We start from the raw sequence: 14,401 nt of genomic DNA, 5'->3' as shown, positions 1-14,401 counted from the left end.
CCCCACCCAGAGGGTCACTGACCCTCTGACTGTATGACTCAGCTCCATCAGTACTGCGCTATCTTAGCACTGACCTTACAACAATGCGATGTTCCCTCAGCATTGCTCACCTCTTTCCACCCCGCCCCCCGCCCCCAGTAATGCTGTGCTCCCTCATCACTGACTCTCCAACTGTATTGTCTGGCCCCATCAGTACTAACCCTCCTCCTTTTGATATGTTGTACTTGGATTATAAAGAAATCTTCATTTGAGTAACAAGTTTCATATCTACAAGATGGTAAATTTACTTTTATTATGAATAAAATGATAATGCCTACAATGAAAAATATTTTATTTTCCAAAAAGCAAACGATAATTCAAATAAGTTCAGTAGATGTTTTCTGTTTCAGTGGTAGAAAGTACATCATTTCTAAAAGACAAAAAGTAAAAGTGATACAAAAACAAAATGCCATTGATGCTGGAAATCTGAAATAAAACTGGTAGTTAACACTCAGCTTGTGTGGCAGCATCTGTGGAGAGAAGAAAAGAGTTATCTCTAACAGACCTGAAACCTTAACTCTTTCTCTCTTTCTGTTACTGCCACGATGGAAGTGATGTTCTAATTTCAGTCAAGAATTGTTAAAGCTATCCAGAAGCTAGCTATAAAAATACATTGAGAAAAAGTCAATATTAGGTCAATTTTTAGGTACATTTCATCAAACTAACAAATGTTTTCCTTCACTGAAGGGGCTCTGCTGTAGTGTGTTTCAACTAATTTCTTCTGTGTGGGTTATTTTCACTTAACAGTGTTAGATACCAACTGAAACACATTCAAAGTTTCAAATATCTTATTAAACAATTCATGATACACTAGTAACCTATCCAAGAGTTTTTTAAAAAAACTATGACCTTGACTTTTCAATTTTGACACAATATTTCACAAAAGTTTGGCATTTTGTGAAGAAAAAAATTTTCCACCCCCCCAAAAAGTCATTGGTGTTTCACAGTTCATATTACCTGTGGATGTAAACTTGTAGCTCTGAACAGCTGCACACTCCAGTCTAATATCTTTCAAATAATCTATCGCTTTCGTTCTCCTTTCTGTGTTCTCTTCTTCTCCTTTTCTTTTCTTTCCTGTTTGGCAAGTTTATCTTTCTCTCGCTGTAGTTTATCTTGCTCCTTCTTTTTTTGTGCATCTTCCCGAGCCTTCTCTCTTTCTGCTTTTTTTGCAACAAGAACTGATTCAACATTTGTGTTTTTGAAAAGAGCTAGTATCAAAATTAAGGAATTATACCAAATGGCATTGTTACAAGGGTACTAATAATTTTTCTTCATGATTTTTGTTTAATTTACTACCTCCTTTACAAATTATTTTGAAATAGAAGAATGAAAGAAAATAAAAATACAGCCTATGGTGAAGTCAAAGAAGCAGAACTTGGCCCCACTTCCATGGGAGGTGTCCTTATTATAAATATACTGAGGATACACACTCAACTTAGCCTACTCTATTAAAGCCACTTTCCTGATCAAACCCAAACAGCAAGTCTAATTTTCACTTTTCTGTACGATTTGAGGTTTTCTGCCTATCTGATGTCAGGTTGCCTAAAAATCATGATGAATGACCAAGGAACATCCAATTTGCCCATAGCAAAAAGATAGTAATCCTATCAAAACACCTCATTTTTAGTTAAATTCATAAACAGATGAGACAGTGCAACATCAGTAAATCAACAGTGCTTTCTCACAGAACTTGCTTAGCAACGCACAGTAGCAGCAGTGGTGTTGTCTAAATGTACTGCCGAAATTCACTAAGGCTCCTAAGACAGTACTTTCCAACCTATGACCATGACAATCTAAAGAGGCATGGGCAGCAGATACATGAGAATAGAACCACCACCTGCAAATTCCACTCAAAGTCTTTCGCTATCCGAAATTGGAAATATATTGCCATTCCTCGACTGCTGATTGGTCAAAATCCTGGAACTCCCTCCCAAAATAACACTGGGGGCTACACAAAATGTACTGCAGTGGTTCAAGGAAGCAGCTCACCACCTTAAGGGCAGTTAGGAATAAGCAATAATGCTGGGCCTGCCAGCAAAGAATTATAAAATACTTTTCAGATGTATATACAGAATTGGCATAGCATGTGCAAAGCATCATGGGTTCCAAAACACCAGAACTAGCATACTAACAACAAAACAGCCTCACATTGGAGGTTACCAAGAATTTGGGGAAGGGGCAGTGGGATCCTGGTGCCCTAACGGTTGGAAGTTCATCTGATAAAATAAATTCAAGATATAGCATTACAGCTGCTTGAAAACAGGTGAAGTCTATTTGATTTTTCCTTGCCAACTTCAGAATCATAACCTAATTTAACATGAAGAGTCATCATATCAGACTTGAAACATTTATTGTGTTTCTCTCTCCAATGCTGCTGGACCTGCTGAGTTTCTCAAGCATTTTCTGTGTTTGCATCTAATCAACTTGCAAGGCATGCCTTGATCAGTTGTCAAACTTAAGAACACAATTATTGCCTTAAAAGTTTTCTGTAAACTTGGCCCCATTCAACAGTTGAAACTTTGTAATAACATCTTCCAACAGTCAAGATGACATCCTGGCATACAGCAAGAATAAGCACGAAGACTGTTTTGAGGAAAATAATGAAAGGACTTCCCATCTCTTCAAACAGCAGCAGTTCATGATTGAGAAGCATTACAGTCATCAACCAAATAAAGCCTACAAAAATGTAAATATAATTTCCAGTGGGCTTGAAGAAAAATGCAGAGTGTCTTGGTACAAAGCAACACCCATTTTGGCATGACCCATTTTCCAAATGTGAAGACGATACATTAATCCTTAATTCTTTTCTCTCAGCTGTTAGGTGTAATCTTCGATATGGCAGCTGTAGCAGGGCTCTTGTGGCACAGTGGTAGTGTCCCTAGATCAGGAGATCCAGATTCAAGACTCACCTGTCCCAGAGGTCTGTAATAATATCTCTGAACATGTCAATAAGAAAATGTCAATGGTTGTTGTAATGTAAAGGTGACAAGTCAATGGGATGGGTTGCACAGAGTCAATACTTCAAGCCTGTTTCGTGAGGACCAAGTCAACTGGAAGCACATTCAATTAATCCAACAGAATGCAAAGTATTTGCTCTTGTATTTGGTGTCACAAGATTCCATACATACCCATTTGAGCAATTCACCAAAAAAGCCATTGGAAACAATTTGGCACAAACTACTGATACAGGCAACAGTAAGTTCTGCTACTAAAATAGTTCTCTCACATGCAGAGTAGATTACCAAATCTCAACATGAATGATGAGGTGGAAGATGTGCCCACGATCGATTTGATGAATTTTGCACAAATGCAATCAGCTGCAGAAAGATACAGCTAGTGATCTACAAGTGAAAGCACAATGGAAAGTTATCACAAGATGGCCTTGGATGATACATGAAGTGCTGCACGCTCTCAAATGCTTTTCTCCATCCACATATGAACTTGATATCTCAAGAGAAAGACTTTTATACGCAAAACTCTTTGGCAAGACACACTGTCCTGGCTACATCTAGGAGATATAGTCCCATATCTAAATGCAGACTTGGACAACATCCACACTTGAGTTGAAAAGTGACAAGTGGTCACACAGGAAAAGATGCCTGTCACAGGACATTATAGCGTGGCCAGAGATTAACAATGCTAATGATAAGACAGTGAGGATGTGGGAGATATACCAGAGTCATCAATCACAACAGCGTAAAGAAACACCCTCACGAGATTCCATCAATCCCCTGTCCAAAGTAATAGAAGATTTATTCACCATACAGAGGATAGGAAGGAGACCAGAATTGCACGCAGTATTCCAACAAACAATTGGCCTAACCAATGTCCTTTACAGCCACAACATAACTTCCCAACTACTGTACTCAATACTCTTAAATCTTCTTAAAAAAAAGAAAAACTGAGATGGTAAAATAACCACATCTGGAATACAGTGTGCTGTATTCATCTTATTTCAGGAAGGATAGAAGATGTTGGAAGCAAAACAATGTTGGTTTATTAGACTCTGCAGCTCCAACTGACCAATTTCTCTGTTAAGTAAATCTGTTTGAAATTCAGGTAAATTGAGTCTGTTAGTTACTAATGAATGGTAATTCATGTTAAGGAATACAAGACAATGACAGGCACAGAGCTCAAACTACCTACAATATCCACCGTCTAAGTGTAATAGCCGGACAGCATTACAAACAAGGTTTTCTATGGGGCTGGGCTCAAAAGTTGAACAGGCTACATCTCTTGCATGACCACATAAGCTCAAAGCAGAACTTCTATAAGCAATGTCTCAGGAAAAATGATATAAAGGTGGGCAAGTGCCAGTTCAGTAAACTTACTTGCAAATCTCACATTGGACTACTTAGTTAAAAAGATCCACATTCATAATTTGAACATGTTTGAAAAGATCAGAAATCTATCATACAACGTATAAAACTTTGTACATGTGGAGAAGGTATTTCAATAACACTATAGGAAGAGGTTACTTAGCTATTAAACGTGTACCAGCTCTTTTGAAAAGCTCTTTTCTCACATCCCATAATTCCTTTTGTCCTCTGGCAGAAAATGTACTCAAATACACCTTTTATTTATGTGTCAGAAATTTGTTCCCCCACTCTACTCTGAATGCCCCTTCCACACTGAGATAAAGTCCCCCAATATCATCACTCCTTCACCTCTCAGCAACCTCTCTCTCCCATTGCTTGCTAGTCTATTAAATATACCACGTAGTATATTCTATTGGCTACAGCAGTTCAATGTAGAAATTAGCATACAATGACTAGAGCAGCTTTTTTTAAAAAAGTTATTGGTTTGCAAAAAACACTATATTCAAGATTATTCTGCATATCAAATGTGCAGATTTGACTCTTAAAACTCAAATGAGAAAGATTTTTATCCCGAGTAATTGTTTTTAAATAACTATTTTAATTAGAGTCAAATCTAATTACAAACTATTACTATTGCAACTGATCTATCAAAGCAACGAGAAAAATAACCAAAGCTTTGCACGTTCCCCGTGTCTGCGTGGGTTTCCTCCGGGTGCTCCGGTTTCTTCCCACAGTCCAAAAATGTGCAGGTCAGGTGAATTGGCCATGCTAAATCGCCCGTAGTGTTAGGTAAGGGGTAAATGTAGGGGTATGGGTGGGTTACGCTTCGACGGGTTGGTGTGGACATGTTGGGCCGAAGGGCCTGTTTCCACACTGTAATCTAATCTTTAGGACATTTGATTGATCATAGTTACTGGTGGGTATTGAGGTCAGAATGCTGAAGAACTCATCTGATAAACTGTAAACCCGGTTATAGAATCCCTAGTGTGAAAGCAGACCATTCGACCCATCGAGTCCACATTGACCCTCCAAAGGGCATCCCGTCCAGACTCACCCCCCGAGCCCGATAATCCTGCATTCCCCATGGCTAATCCACCCAGTCTGGCCACGCTAAATTGACCATAGTGTGCAATCGACCTAACCTGCACATCTTTGGCCAGTGGGAGGAAACCAGAGCAACCAGTAGAAACCCACACAGACAAGGGGAGAACGTGTAAATTCCACACAGACAGTCACCCGAGGCTACAATCAAACCGGAGTCTCTGGAGGTGTGAGGCAGCAGTGCTAACTACTGAGCTACCGTGTCACCCTAAAGCTGTGAAGTACCAGCAGCTTTTCCATGCAACCAAACACTACAGATAAACTTTATACGACAATTACAAATGGCTTCTTAAATAAAGAGATTACAATTGTTGCCCCACAATAACCTTCAATAGTTTGTGCAATTAATTTTAAGCAGATCAAGATATAGTTTTGAATGATATTCTTAATTTGCAAAGAAGTTGTGACTATGATTAAATTAACTTAAGCTGTTAACAGATGATCAAGATAAACACATCAGAAAAAGGATACATTTGTCTTCAAAGTTAAATGCTCCACTTGTTCCATGGGATTCTTCATCTTCAGTGCTCAAGTTAAAGAAACTAAAAGTTTACACTATAAGCAACAAATAACATCAACAAATGATTAGCATTGGAGGACTTTTAATTTGATCACACTGCTTTTTTTTTATATATGACCTATAACCAAACTGAATTTAGCCAATTTCATTCAATATCCACCTTTCCAAAATATGTAGGATTAATTTTCCTCCTCCACTGCTCACATCTGCATTTCTTTTAAAAAGCAGCAGGAATGAACTGACAGTAGCATTATGCAACCTCATTTATTAATTCCCAAAGAAAGTAACTTGGAGAAGTACTGCAAACAGGAAAACAAATAGGCCAGGCAAAGAGGCTAACTGAATTAACCTGCAGTCCCTTCACCTCTGGGAAAAAGGTTAAAAACAAAAGTAGTATAATAAAACATTTCGTAAACAAACATTAATTTGGTCAGTATCAAACAAATTTCAAATGGAAGAAAGACACAAATGTACAGGCCGTTATGCTATAATCCACGTTTCATTAACACAAATTAGCTATAACGCGATTTATGAATTGAGGACAGTTTCTAAAGGTAAATGTTTAAAACATGTGTTGCGATTCCATCAGCAACACTTTAAGCGCCATTTCTAAAGCAATTTGTCTATAATGCGGGATTGCACAAGAACACAACCATCATGTTACAGGAGAACTACATGTACCCATAATTTGGCATAAGGTGGCAGAAGAAATACTGGGACGCGAAGAATAACCATCACCGAAATCTGTCTGAATAGACAGATTAACATCTACAATTAAATGGAGGACTCAATGACTCTCAGGTTTAAAAAAAATCCAGATACTAAATGCAGGCAGCAGTTCAATGGTAGGATGAAAGACATACAGAACAAAGATGAAACCACCTTTAGCAGATCTGGCCATTAAAAGGTGTTAAAATTAGAACAATAATTTGTGATTTCATCCTCAGAATGCCCAAGGAACAGTTATAAATGACAGTGAGACTGGAAGTATCAGGTTTTGAAAGGCCCAAAATGATGAGGCACAGTCCTCAAAATGACACAAGAAAGCAAATTCTGTGGACGAGGATAAAGATAATGGCAAATCAAAACAAATGATACAGATTACATGACTACCTTGTGATCAATGTGTTGGTCATTGATTCTTTTACTGTGCAGTAGCAATTCTCACTTTATATGAAACAGTTAAAATGTTACTTTAATTCATTTAAGTTGTGAAATTTACTAAAGTTGAAGCACTACTTACTTTAGGTTTGCAATAAATTTGTGGATAGTAAAGAGAAAGGCAAATTCCAGTAGAAATAGATGGTGTTTACTTTCTAAACACTGATTTAGTCTCGTGGGTTGTTCACACTCGACTAAATTTTTAAGAAAAAGGCACAAATTAAGCTTAACAGAGCGTAAGGTGTTTTGGGAAGTCTGTGGTTCTGCAATGAATTTAATCAAGACATCATTACAAAACCTCAGCATGTCAAATATTAATAGCATCAATTGATAAGAATCCAAAGAAAAGCAAATTATCTTGAAGTTATATAGACAAGATTGTTCACTCTAACTGTTAATACTTAAAATCCTACAATGGTTAACACAGGGTAAATGGGAGGGATTTTAAGAAATGTCCATTCAGTAAAAAAGTGAAGGACACTATCATGTCTGACTGTATGCCTTCTATTGACTAAAGGTATGGGACAAATACATATTTTCAGTCCAGATTTTACAAAGAAAAGGCAAAGTCCCCAAAATAACACTTGACTAAGTGAATTCAGAGGAAGAGGACCAGATTCATTCTTTCAACCATATTGTATGGCTTGGAGTTATATTATCTCAGCCTCTTCATCACTGAACAGACGGGTGCTTCCCTCCAAAAGGGGAAAAAACAAATAGTTTCCTCATGCCATTTTCCCCACATTACTTTCTCAGCAATTGATTCAGGACCCTCTCTACAATTGTTCTGGGAAGCAAAATGGAGGTTTTCACATACACATTGATAATAGCCAATTCATTCCCATCACTACCTCTTTCAATTCTTCCACTGTTGCTAAATGATCTGATTGTTTATCCAAAATCTAGTAGTGAGCATAGATTTTCTCCAGTTAAACACTAGGGAGATAAACTATTATCTCCAGACCCTAAAAGTTCCAAATTTTATTGCTCTTGCTGGTAATGAGGCTGAACTAAACTGCTCCCAACCTCAGTGCCATATTTGATTCAGTGATAAGCTACTGACCACTCACCCATGTCAACACCTCGACCATTTATTTCCATTTTTGCATTGTTGCCTCTTAGTTCATCTGTTACTAGACCATCATTGATGATGCCTTTAATCTTATGTATTTTCTACCTTGCATAAATTTGAGGCCATCGAATACACTCAGTTAAATGGGATTTAGTGTATCATCCAAGTGCTCACAAACTGATAATATCTCCCACTCAAGCAATGCCTCCTTTTTAAAGATTCTCAATCCCTCCATGGCTTCAGCCCTACTTAACTCTAATCTTCTCTAACTCCACAAATCAGAAGAGGGCTCAGCTAATTCTGGTCACATAACATTCCAGATTTTAACTGTTGTACAATGCCTGGATTTATTAATTTCCCATTTAACAAGCTCTGGAATTCCCTCACAAAATCACTCCTTCATTTATCCCATACCTGACAGTAGAATACAGGTATCAGAGTTTTGGATGAGCTCAGGTCTGCAGAGGATGCATGCCAAGAGGCCAGCCAGGCAATTCAGTCTTTGGAGTGTTAAGGAAGCGAAAGCAGTGGTAGCTAAGGAACAAACATTGTGGAGAGAACCAGAAACCCTCTTCAGTCCTCCCAATACTTAGTTGCAACAAATGTGTTCATCCAATTGTAGAAGAAACACAACAGAGGCAGTGGAGGGTTTGAGATAAGCAGAGCTGGTGCCTGTGTAAATGTGAATCCTGAGGTTGTGACTTTGCATCCCCAAGACATCCAAAAATGCTTTGTAATCGGTAGATTATTTGCACAGTTCAAAGCACCTGCCAATTTGCAATAAATTACAATACATTAATGCCAGAAAAGTGGTATTCACTGGCAGCTGAAAAGACACAGATGAGCCAGAAATAGAAAGATTTAATTTCATCATGTCTACTTTTTAAACAATACAAAAAATTATATCTTTGACCCAGTTTTGATCATTAGCACTTTCTTCATTCATATTAAAGACATTCATACATAGGAAAGATTGAGCACTGCAATAATATTACAACCTGCAAAATGTTTTACTAACATTACCTTCATTCATTTTCTTCCTTTCCAAAGTTTCTTTTATCCAATGTCTTTCAAAAGATTTAGCTTTTTTTTTTACAAAAATCATTGAACTGTCCAATTAAATTTGTACCCACTAAAAATATTCACTGATTATGTTCTTTTACTGGAGAGGAAGGATGGAAAAAGAGAAAGCCTAGTCTTTCAAATCAATGTCAGGAAAATAATTCCACTGAATAAATCTTAATTCTTCTTCCCAAAAGTCAGTACCAGAAAGGATATTCTTCCTCATCAGTTATATTTGCATACTGTGCAAGAACTGCAGCTTTCCTCGATTTCTCCTCTTCTGAAGTGTCTTTTTGTTTCACAACAATCTGAGCCTGTTTCTCAATCATACTTGCGATGGCATGTACTTCATCTTAAAAAAAAATAAACAGAAGAACTCCAGTTAGATATTAAACTTGCATAATTCAAACACCAACAGAAGCAATGATTTTTCCTTCTCAAATTATGTTCATAGTAATATCTAACATTTATAAATACAACATACTCACCCAATTAATTGACTTTATGCATTTAAAATATGCAAAAATACAGCAATTACTGGACATCTGAGATTATCCTGATCTTTACCTTCAACATTTTTTTCTTGTGTGATACTGTTTGTGGTTTCAGACCATTTCTGAATTATATCTTTGCAAATTACTGCCAATGAATCTTCATCCTGAAAGTAATAACAAGAGTAGGATTTCAGATATATGTGCTTATATCCGAGGAAAAATTAGCAATGAATTCATGATTAACAAACAGAGTCATGTACAAGGATCAAAACTGGTTTGGCCTTTTGTGAAGGTGTTCTGTCTACACACAAAAAAAGGGCAAATTCAACCTAAAAAATTACCATAATATTTCACAGGATCCCTACAGAATGGAAACAGGCCCTTTGGCCCAACAAGTCCACATCGACCCTCCGAAGAGCCACCCACCGAGACCCACTCCCCCATCCTTATACTTGACATTTACCTATGACTAATGCATCTAACCCAAACATCCCTGAACACTTTGGGCAATTTAGCATTGCCAATTCATCTGACCTGCACATCTTTGGATCATGGGAGGAAACCGGAGCACCCGGAGGAAACCAACGGGGAGAATGTGCAAACTCCACATAGACAATTGCCCGAGGCTGTGATTGAACCTGGGTCCCTGGCGCTGCGAGGCAGCAGTGCTAACCACTGCACCACCATGTCTCCAATCATCAGTAAAGTCATCATTAATTCCATCAAGCAGTGCTGATGAACTGTTCACCAAAGCAGTTTGGGTTTTATTAAGACCATAAGGTTCAAAACAAGGACAACGAAAGTTCAACTGCAGGCTGAAGTAATCATGACCACCTTTAACATCAAAGTTATTATTCAGCTTCAGCACACTAGAACAGATATTTCTCACATTCTTAGTGTATTTTGGCATAGCTCAAGATTCTTCGTTCATGATGTTGTTACTATACAAGGATCAGCATACTGGAACCCGGCACTGATCATTTTGGTATTCATTTCAAATTGCAATTCCACAGAAGTTTATAATCATATTCAACAAGACCTGGACATCCAGCCTTAGGCAGATAAATAGCAAATAACATCTCATCTAATCCAACCATTTTCCCTTGATGCTCAAAAGGCATTACCATCACTGAGTCCCCAACTATTAGTTGCCATTGACTAGAAACAGGAAGAGCATAGCTATACAAAAACTGTGGCTGGAAGTTTTAGGGTTGGTAATTGACTCCAAAAGCCCACCACCATCAAGAAGGCATCAAATAAGTAGTGTTATGGAACAGTCTCCATTTGCCTGGCTAAATGCAGCTCTAACAACACTCCAAAAGCTTGACAGCATGCATGCTAAAGCAGCCAGCATAACTGACACTCCACCCAGCCATCACCTTTAGCATTCACTCCCTTCACCGGTGATACTCAGTGTCAACAGTTTGTACCATCTGCAAGACGCACTGCAATAACTGGCCAAGGTTAATTTGACAGCACTTTCCAGAGCTGTGACCACTTCAACCTAGAAGGATAAAATGCAGCAGGTGCCTGTGAACACCACCACCTACACATTCCTTTCCAAACCACATACCATTACAATTTGCAACTGTAATTGCTGTCCTTTTACTGTCTCCAGCCCAAAATCCTGGAACTTTCTTAATGTCAGTGTGGATGCCCCTGTAATGATTCGAGAAGGCAGCTCATCATGCGATACTCTAGGGCAATTAGGGATAGGCAATGAATTCTGGTCTAGTACAGAACACATGCACAAATAAAGAAAAGACCTGGACCGAGACTAGGTAGCAAGTCACACAAGTTCCCAGCCACAATCATTTTCAATCAACATTCAGACCTTCACCCATACCAGAAATAACAGATTGCAAAAGCAGTGATGTTTTCAGTGGAGTGTTGTTATCGGTCATTTGGAAGAGGAAGTGGACACTACATGAGATGGGGAAATAATTTACAAAATGATCTACCATGGGCCCAAGAAGAGAAGTTACTGGTCTAGAGCATCCTGAAAACAGGGTTGTGTAAGCAGTAAGTGGTCACATGACTGAGCCCAGATTACAGGGGGCATGAACAGTGGGGAGAAACTAAAAAAGTAATGCGTGTTGTTTAGTACAAAATTTGCTGCCATGAAAATAGCCAGACCTGGATCAACACGTTATGTCATATGCATGTGGTCCTGTTGTAGTTCTTATATGTCACAGAATTTGTGACAAGGATGTCATCGAAAAATCAATACTTATTCATAACCACCAATTCTCTCAATGAAAAGTCTCAGTGAGGAGGAAGACTCAAAAAAAGTGTTGGTTTGTTTTCTGTTGAAGAAGCGAAGCTGAGGAAGGAGTCTGACTGAGGCACACAAAATTGAGAGGTATAGATAAGGTAGATCATGAGAACCTTTTCCCCATGGCAGATACTTCTAAGACCTGAGGGCATAAGTTTAAGGTGGGGAATAAATGGTTCAGATGAGATCCAAGAAAACGATTCAACCCAGAGGGTGGTAGAAATAAAAAAACACGCTGCCTGAGAGGGTGGATGAGACTGGTCCTCTCACATTTAAGAATCATCTGGATGAGCGAGTAGGCTATGGATCAAATGCAGGGAAAATGCGATTCTAGTAGCTTGGTTTTTGTTGGTCAGCATAAATATGGTGATCCAAAAGACCCGTTTCTATATGACTACCTTTGTATTTCTGTCGCTTTTAAAACTGGAGTTCAATGTGACTATTTTTGAAGACTGCATTTACCAGGATAGTTGCATAATTTCACAGTAAGGAATTTGATACTGAGCCTAGGAATGCTATAGTGAATAAAGGCTGGAGTGAGATAGAATACTCCAGAAAAAAAAATCTAATCTAATACTCTCCTGGATGAGTTCAATTCTAACAACTTTGAGAACCTCAGCACCATCCAGGACAAGCATTTTATTGCATTTCAATGCAGTGCAACCTCCAATGCTGATGTGCATAAATATGCTATTTAGCAACTCCACAAGATTCCTTCTCAGCTTTCAAATCTGCAACCTCTACCACCGTATGCAGCAGACAACGGAACACCATCATTTACTCGTTCCCTCAGCCAAATACTATCTCTATATATAGAATTGTACTGCACTACTTTCATTGCCTTACGATCAAAATGCAGGCGCTCCCCAGTAACATGTTGTCCAAGTGGACAGCAGTTGTTTATCTGTACATACTATTCCTGGACTATAGTATTATTGGACAAGTACATAGATAGGAAAGATATAGCGGGATGCAGGCTAAACAGGCAAACGGGACTAGTTCATTTTAGGAAGCCTGGTCGCCATGACGAGTTGGACAGAAGGGCATGTTTCCGTGCTGAATGACTCCATAACCTTGATTTATCCCTGCTGTATAAAAATGAATGACCCATAAATCACACAATGTTTCAGACACTGGGCCATACTTGCATATTCCCTGTTTTTTTAAAATCTAGTCTGCAAACCTGATCATTTTCGGAATCCGTCCACAGTTAATTTGAATCATAAATAGTTTAAGAGAATAAAACTCCAAAAATAAATTCTGGAGAAAGCCGTGAGAATTAAATCAATTATTTGAGCATTGCGAGAAACGACTTTCATATCCAAATGAAAATTTTAAAAAACGCTAGATAAGCAGTTTTCTTCCTCTCCCTTAAATGAAATGTTTTCAGAACAAAATACAGAAAGCAGCGCATAAAGTGCGTAATATTGGGAGCGGCTCAGGGTAAGTGTGTCTCAGATTCAGTAGTGACCTGGTGGAATATTTCGTCTTTCTATTTTCATATAAACACTGTTGGCAGCTACGTGAGGGGAGATGGCTAAATATACCGCTCGGTGGAACAGAATTAGCCAGTGTATCGAATAACAACAAACATTTCAAATTATTGCAACATCAGCACTCGAAACAGATAAGTATGTTTCCCAATGTTAACACTGGAGCGATGCGTTTTTTTAAAAAAAAATAAACTGCAGAAAGTACACTTAACAGATAGTGAAGGTGGAGAAAGACTCCGACCAAGCCCACACAGCCATGTTTCAGGACTGCACTCACCATAAAAGCGGATAATATGGCTTGAAGAGCTTCAGACTTCTCTTCTTCGTTTTCTTCCTCTCGCAAAATTCCGTTGATGTACGAGCCGTAAACATCTTCATCTATTTCCAGCTCCTCCAGCCGTTGACTGAGCCATACTCCAAACGGTGCTACCGCTGCCTCTCCCCTGGGCGCCGCCATCTTGTGGAGGAGGAGAGGGGGGGGTCCTAACAGAACAGCAGATGCCCACGGCGATGCCTGCCTAACATTCCAGATACCTCTTTCCCGCAGAAGACGCCGGAACTACTGACCCCGCCCCTTCCCCACGGGCCCCGCCCCTTCACTAGCTGATGCCGTCTCTACCAGATATTGACTCGGCCCCTTCACCACTGACCCCGCCCCTCAACCACATGGGGAGACCCCTATAGATTGCACGCGGACTCCCTTCCTCTCCCACTCTTATCCCCTCATTTACCAACCGCCCCGCCCCTTTATGTAAATACAAGAGCAGTCTCCGCCCCTCCGAGCCCGGCCCCCAGTGCAGCCGCGGAGTGACGCCCAAATTAACAGACCCCCACCCCCCCCCCCCCCCCCCCCCCCCCCCCCCCC

General features: G+C 39.2%; 1 protein-coding gene across 1 annotated transcript; it reads right to left on the bottom strand.

The window, feature by feature from the left end:
- Positions 1-314: 314 nt before the first annotated feature.
- On the bottom strand, positions 315-14,103 carry ccdc43 (coiled-coil domain containing 43). The gene is made up of 6 exons (XM_043675221.1): positions 13,814-14,103; positions 9,842-9,932; positions 9,491-9,626; positions 5,931-5,983; positions 997-1,247; positions 315-409 (listed from the first exon to the last, which is right to left on the bottom strand). Exons 1-5 carry the CDS (start codon positions 13,991-13,993, stop codon positions 1,060-1,062), a joined length of 648 nt encoding a protein of 215 aa, XP_043531156.1. The 5' UTR covers positions 13,994-14,103; the 3' UTR covers positions 315-409; positions 997-1,059.
- Between the last annotated feature and the right edge of the window lie 298 nt (positions 14,104-14,401).

This window comes from Chiloscyllium plagiosum, chromosome 33 (assembly GCF_004010195.1).
Source record: "Chiloscyllium plagiosum isolate BGI_BamShark_2017 chromosome 33, ASM401019v2, whole genome shotgun sequence".
In the NCBI taxonomy this organism is placed as follows: domain Eukaryota; kingdom Metazoa; phylum Chordata; class Chondrichthyes; order Orectolobiformes; family Hemiscylliidae; genus Chiloscyllium; species Chiloscyllium plagiosum.
This window is presented reverse-complemented; position numbering and strand designations above follow the sequence as displayed.

Coding starts and splice junctions, on each gene's coding strand:
- ccdc43 (XM_043675221.1), bottom strand. CDS start 13,993: ATGGCGGCGCCCAGGGGAGAGGCAGCGGTAGCACCGTTTGGAGTATGG. Junction 9,627..9,841: donor ACAAGAAAAAAATGTTGAAG/GTAAAGATCAGG, acceptor TTTTTTTTTAAG/ATGAAGTACATGCCATCGCA. Junction 1,248..5,930: donor ATTTAACTTTGAAGACAAAT/GTATCCTTTTTC, acceptor TTTTGATACTAG/CTCTTTTCAAAAACACAAAT.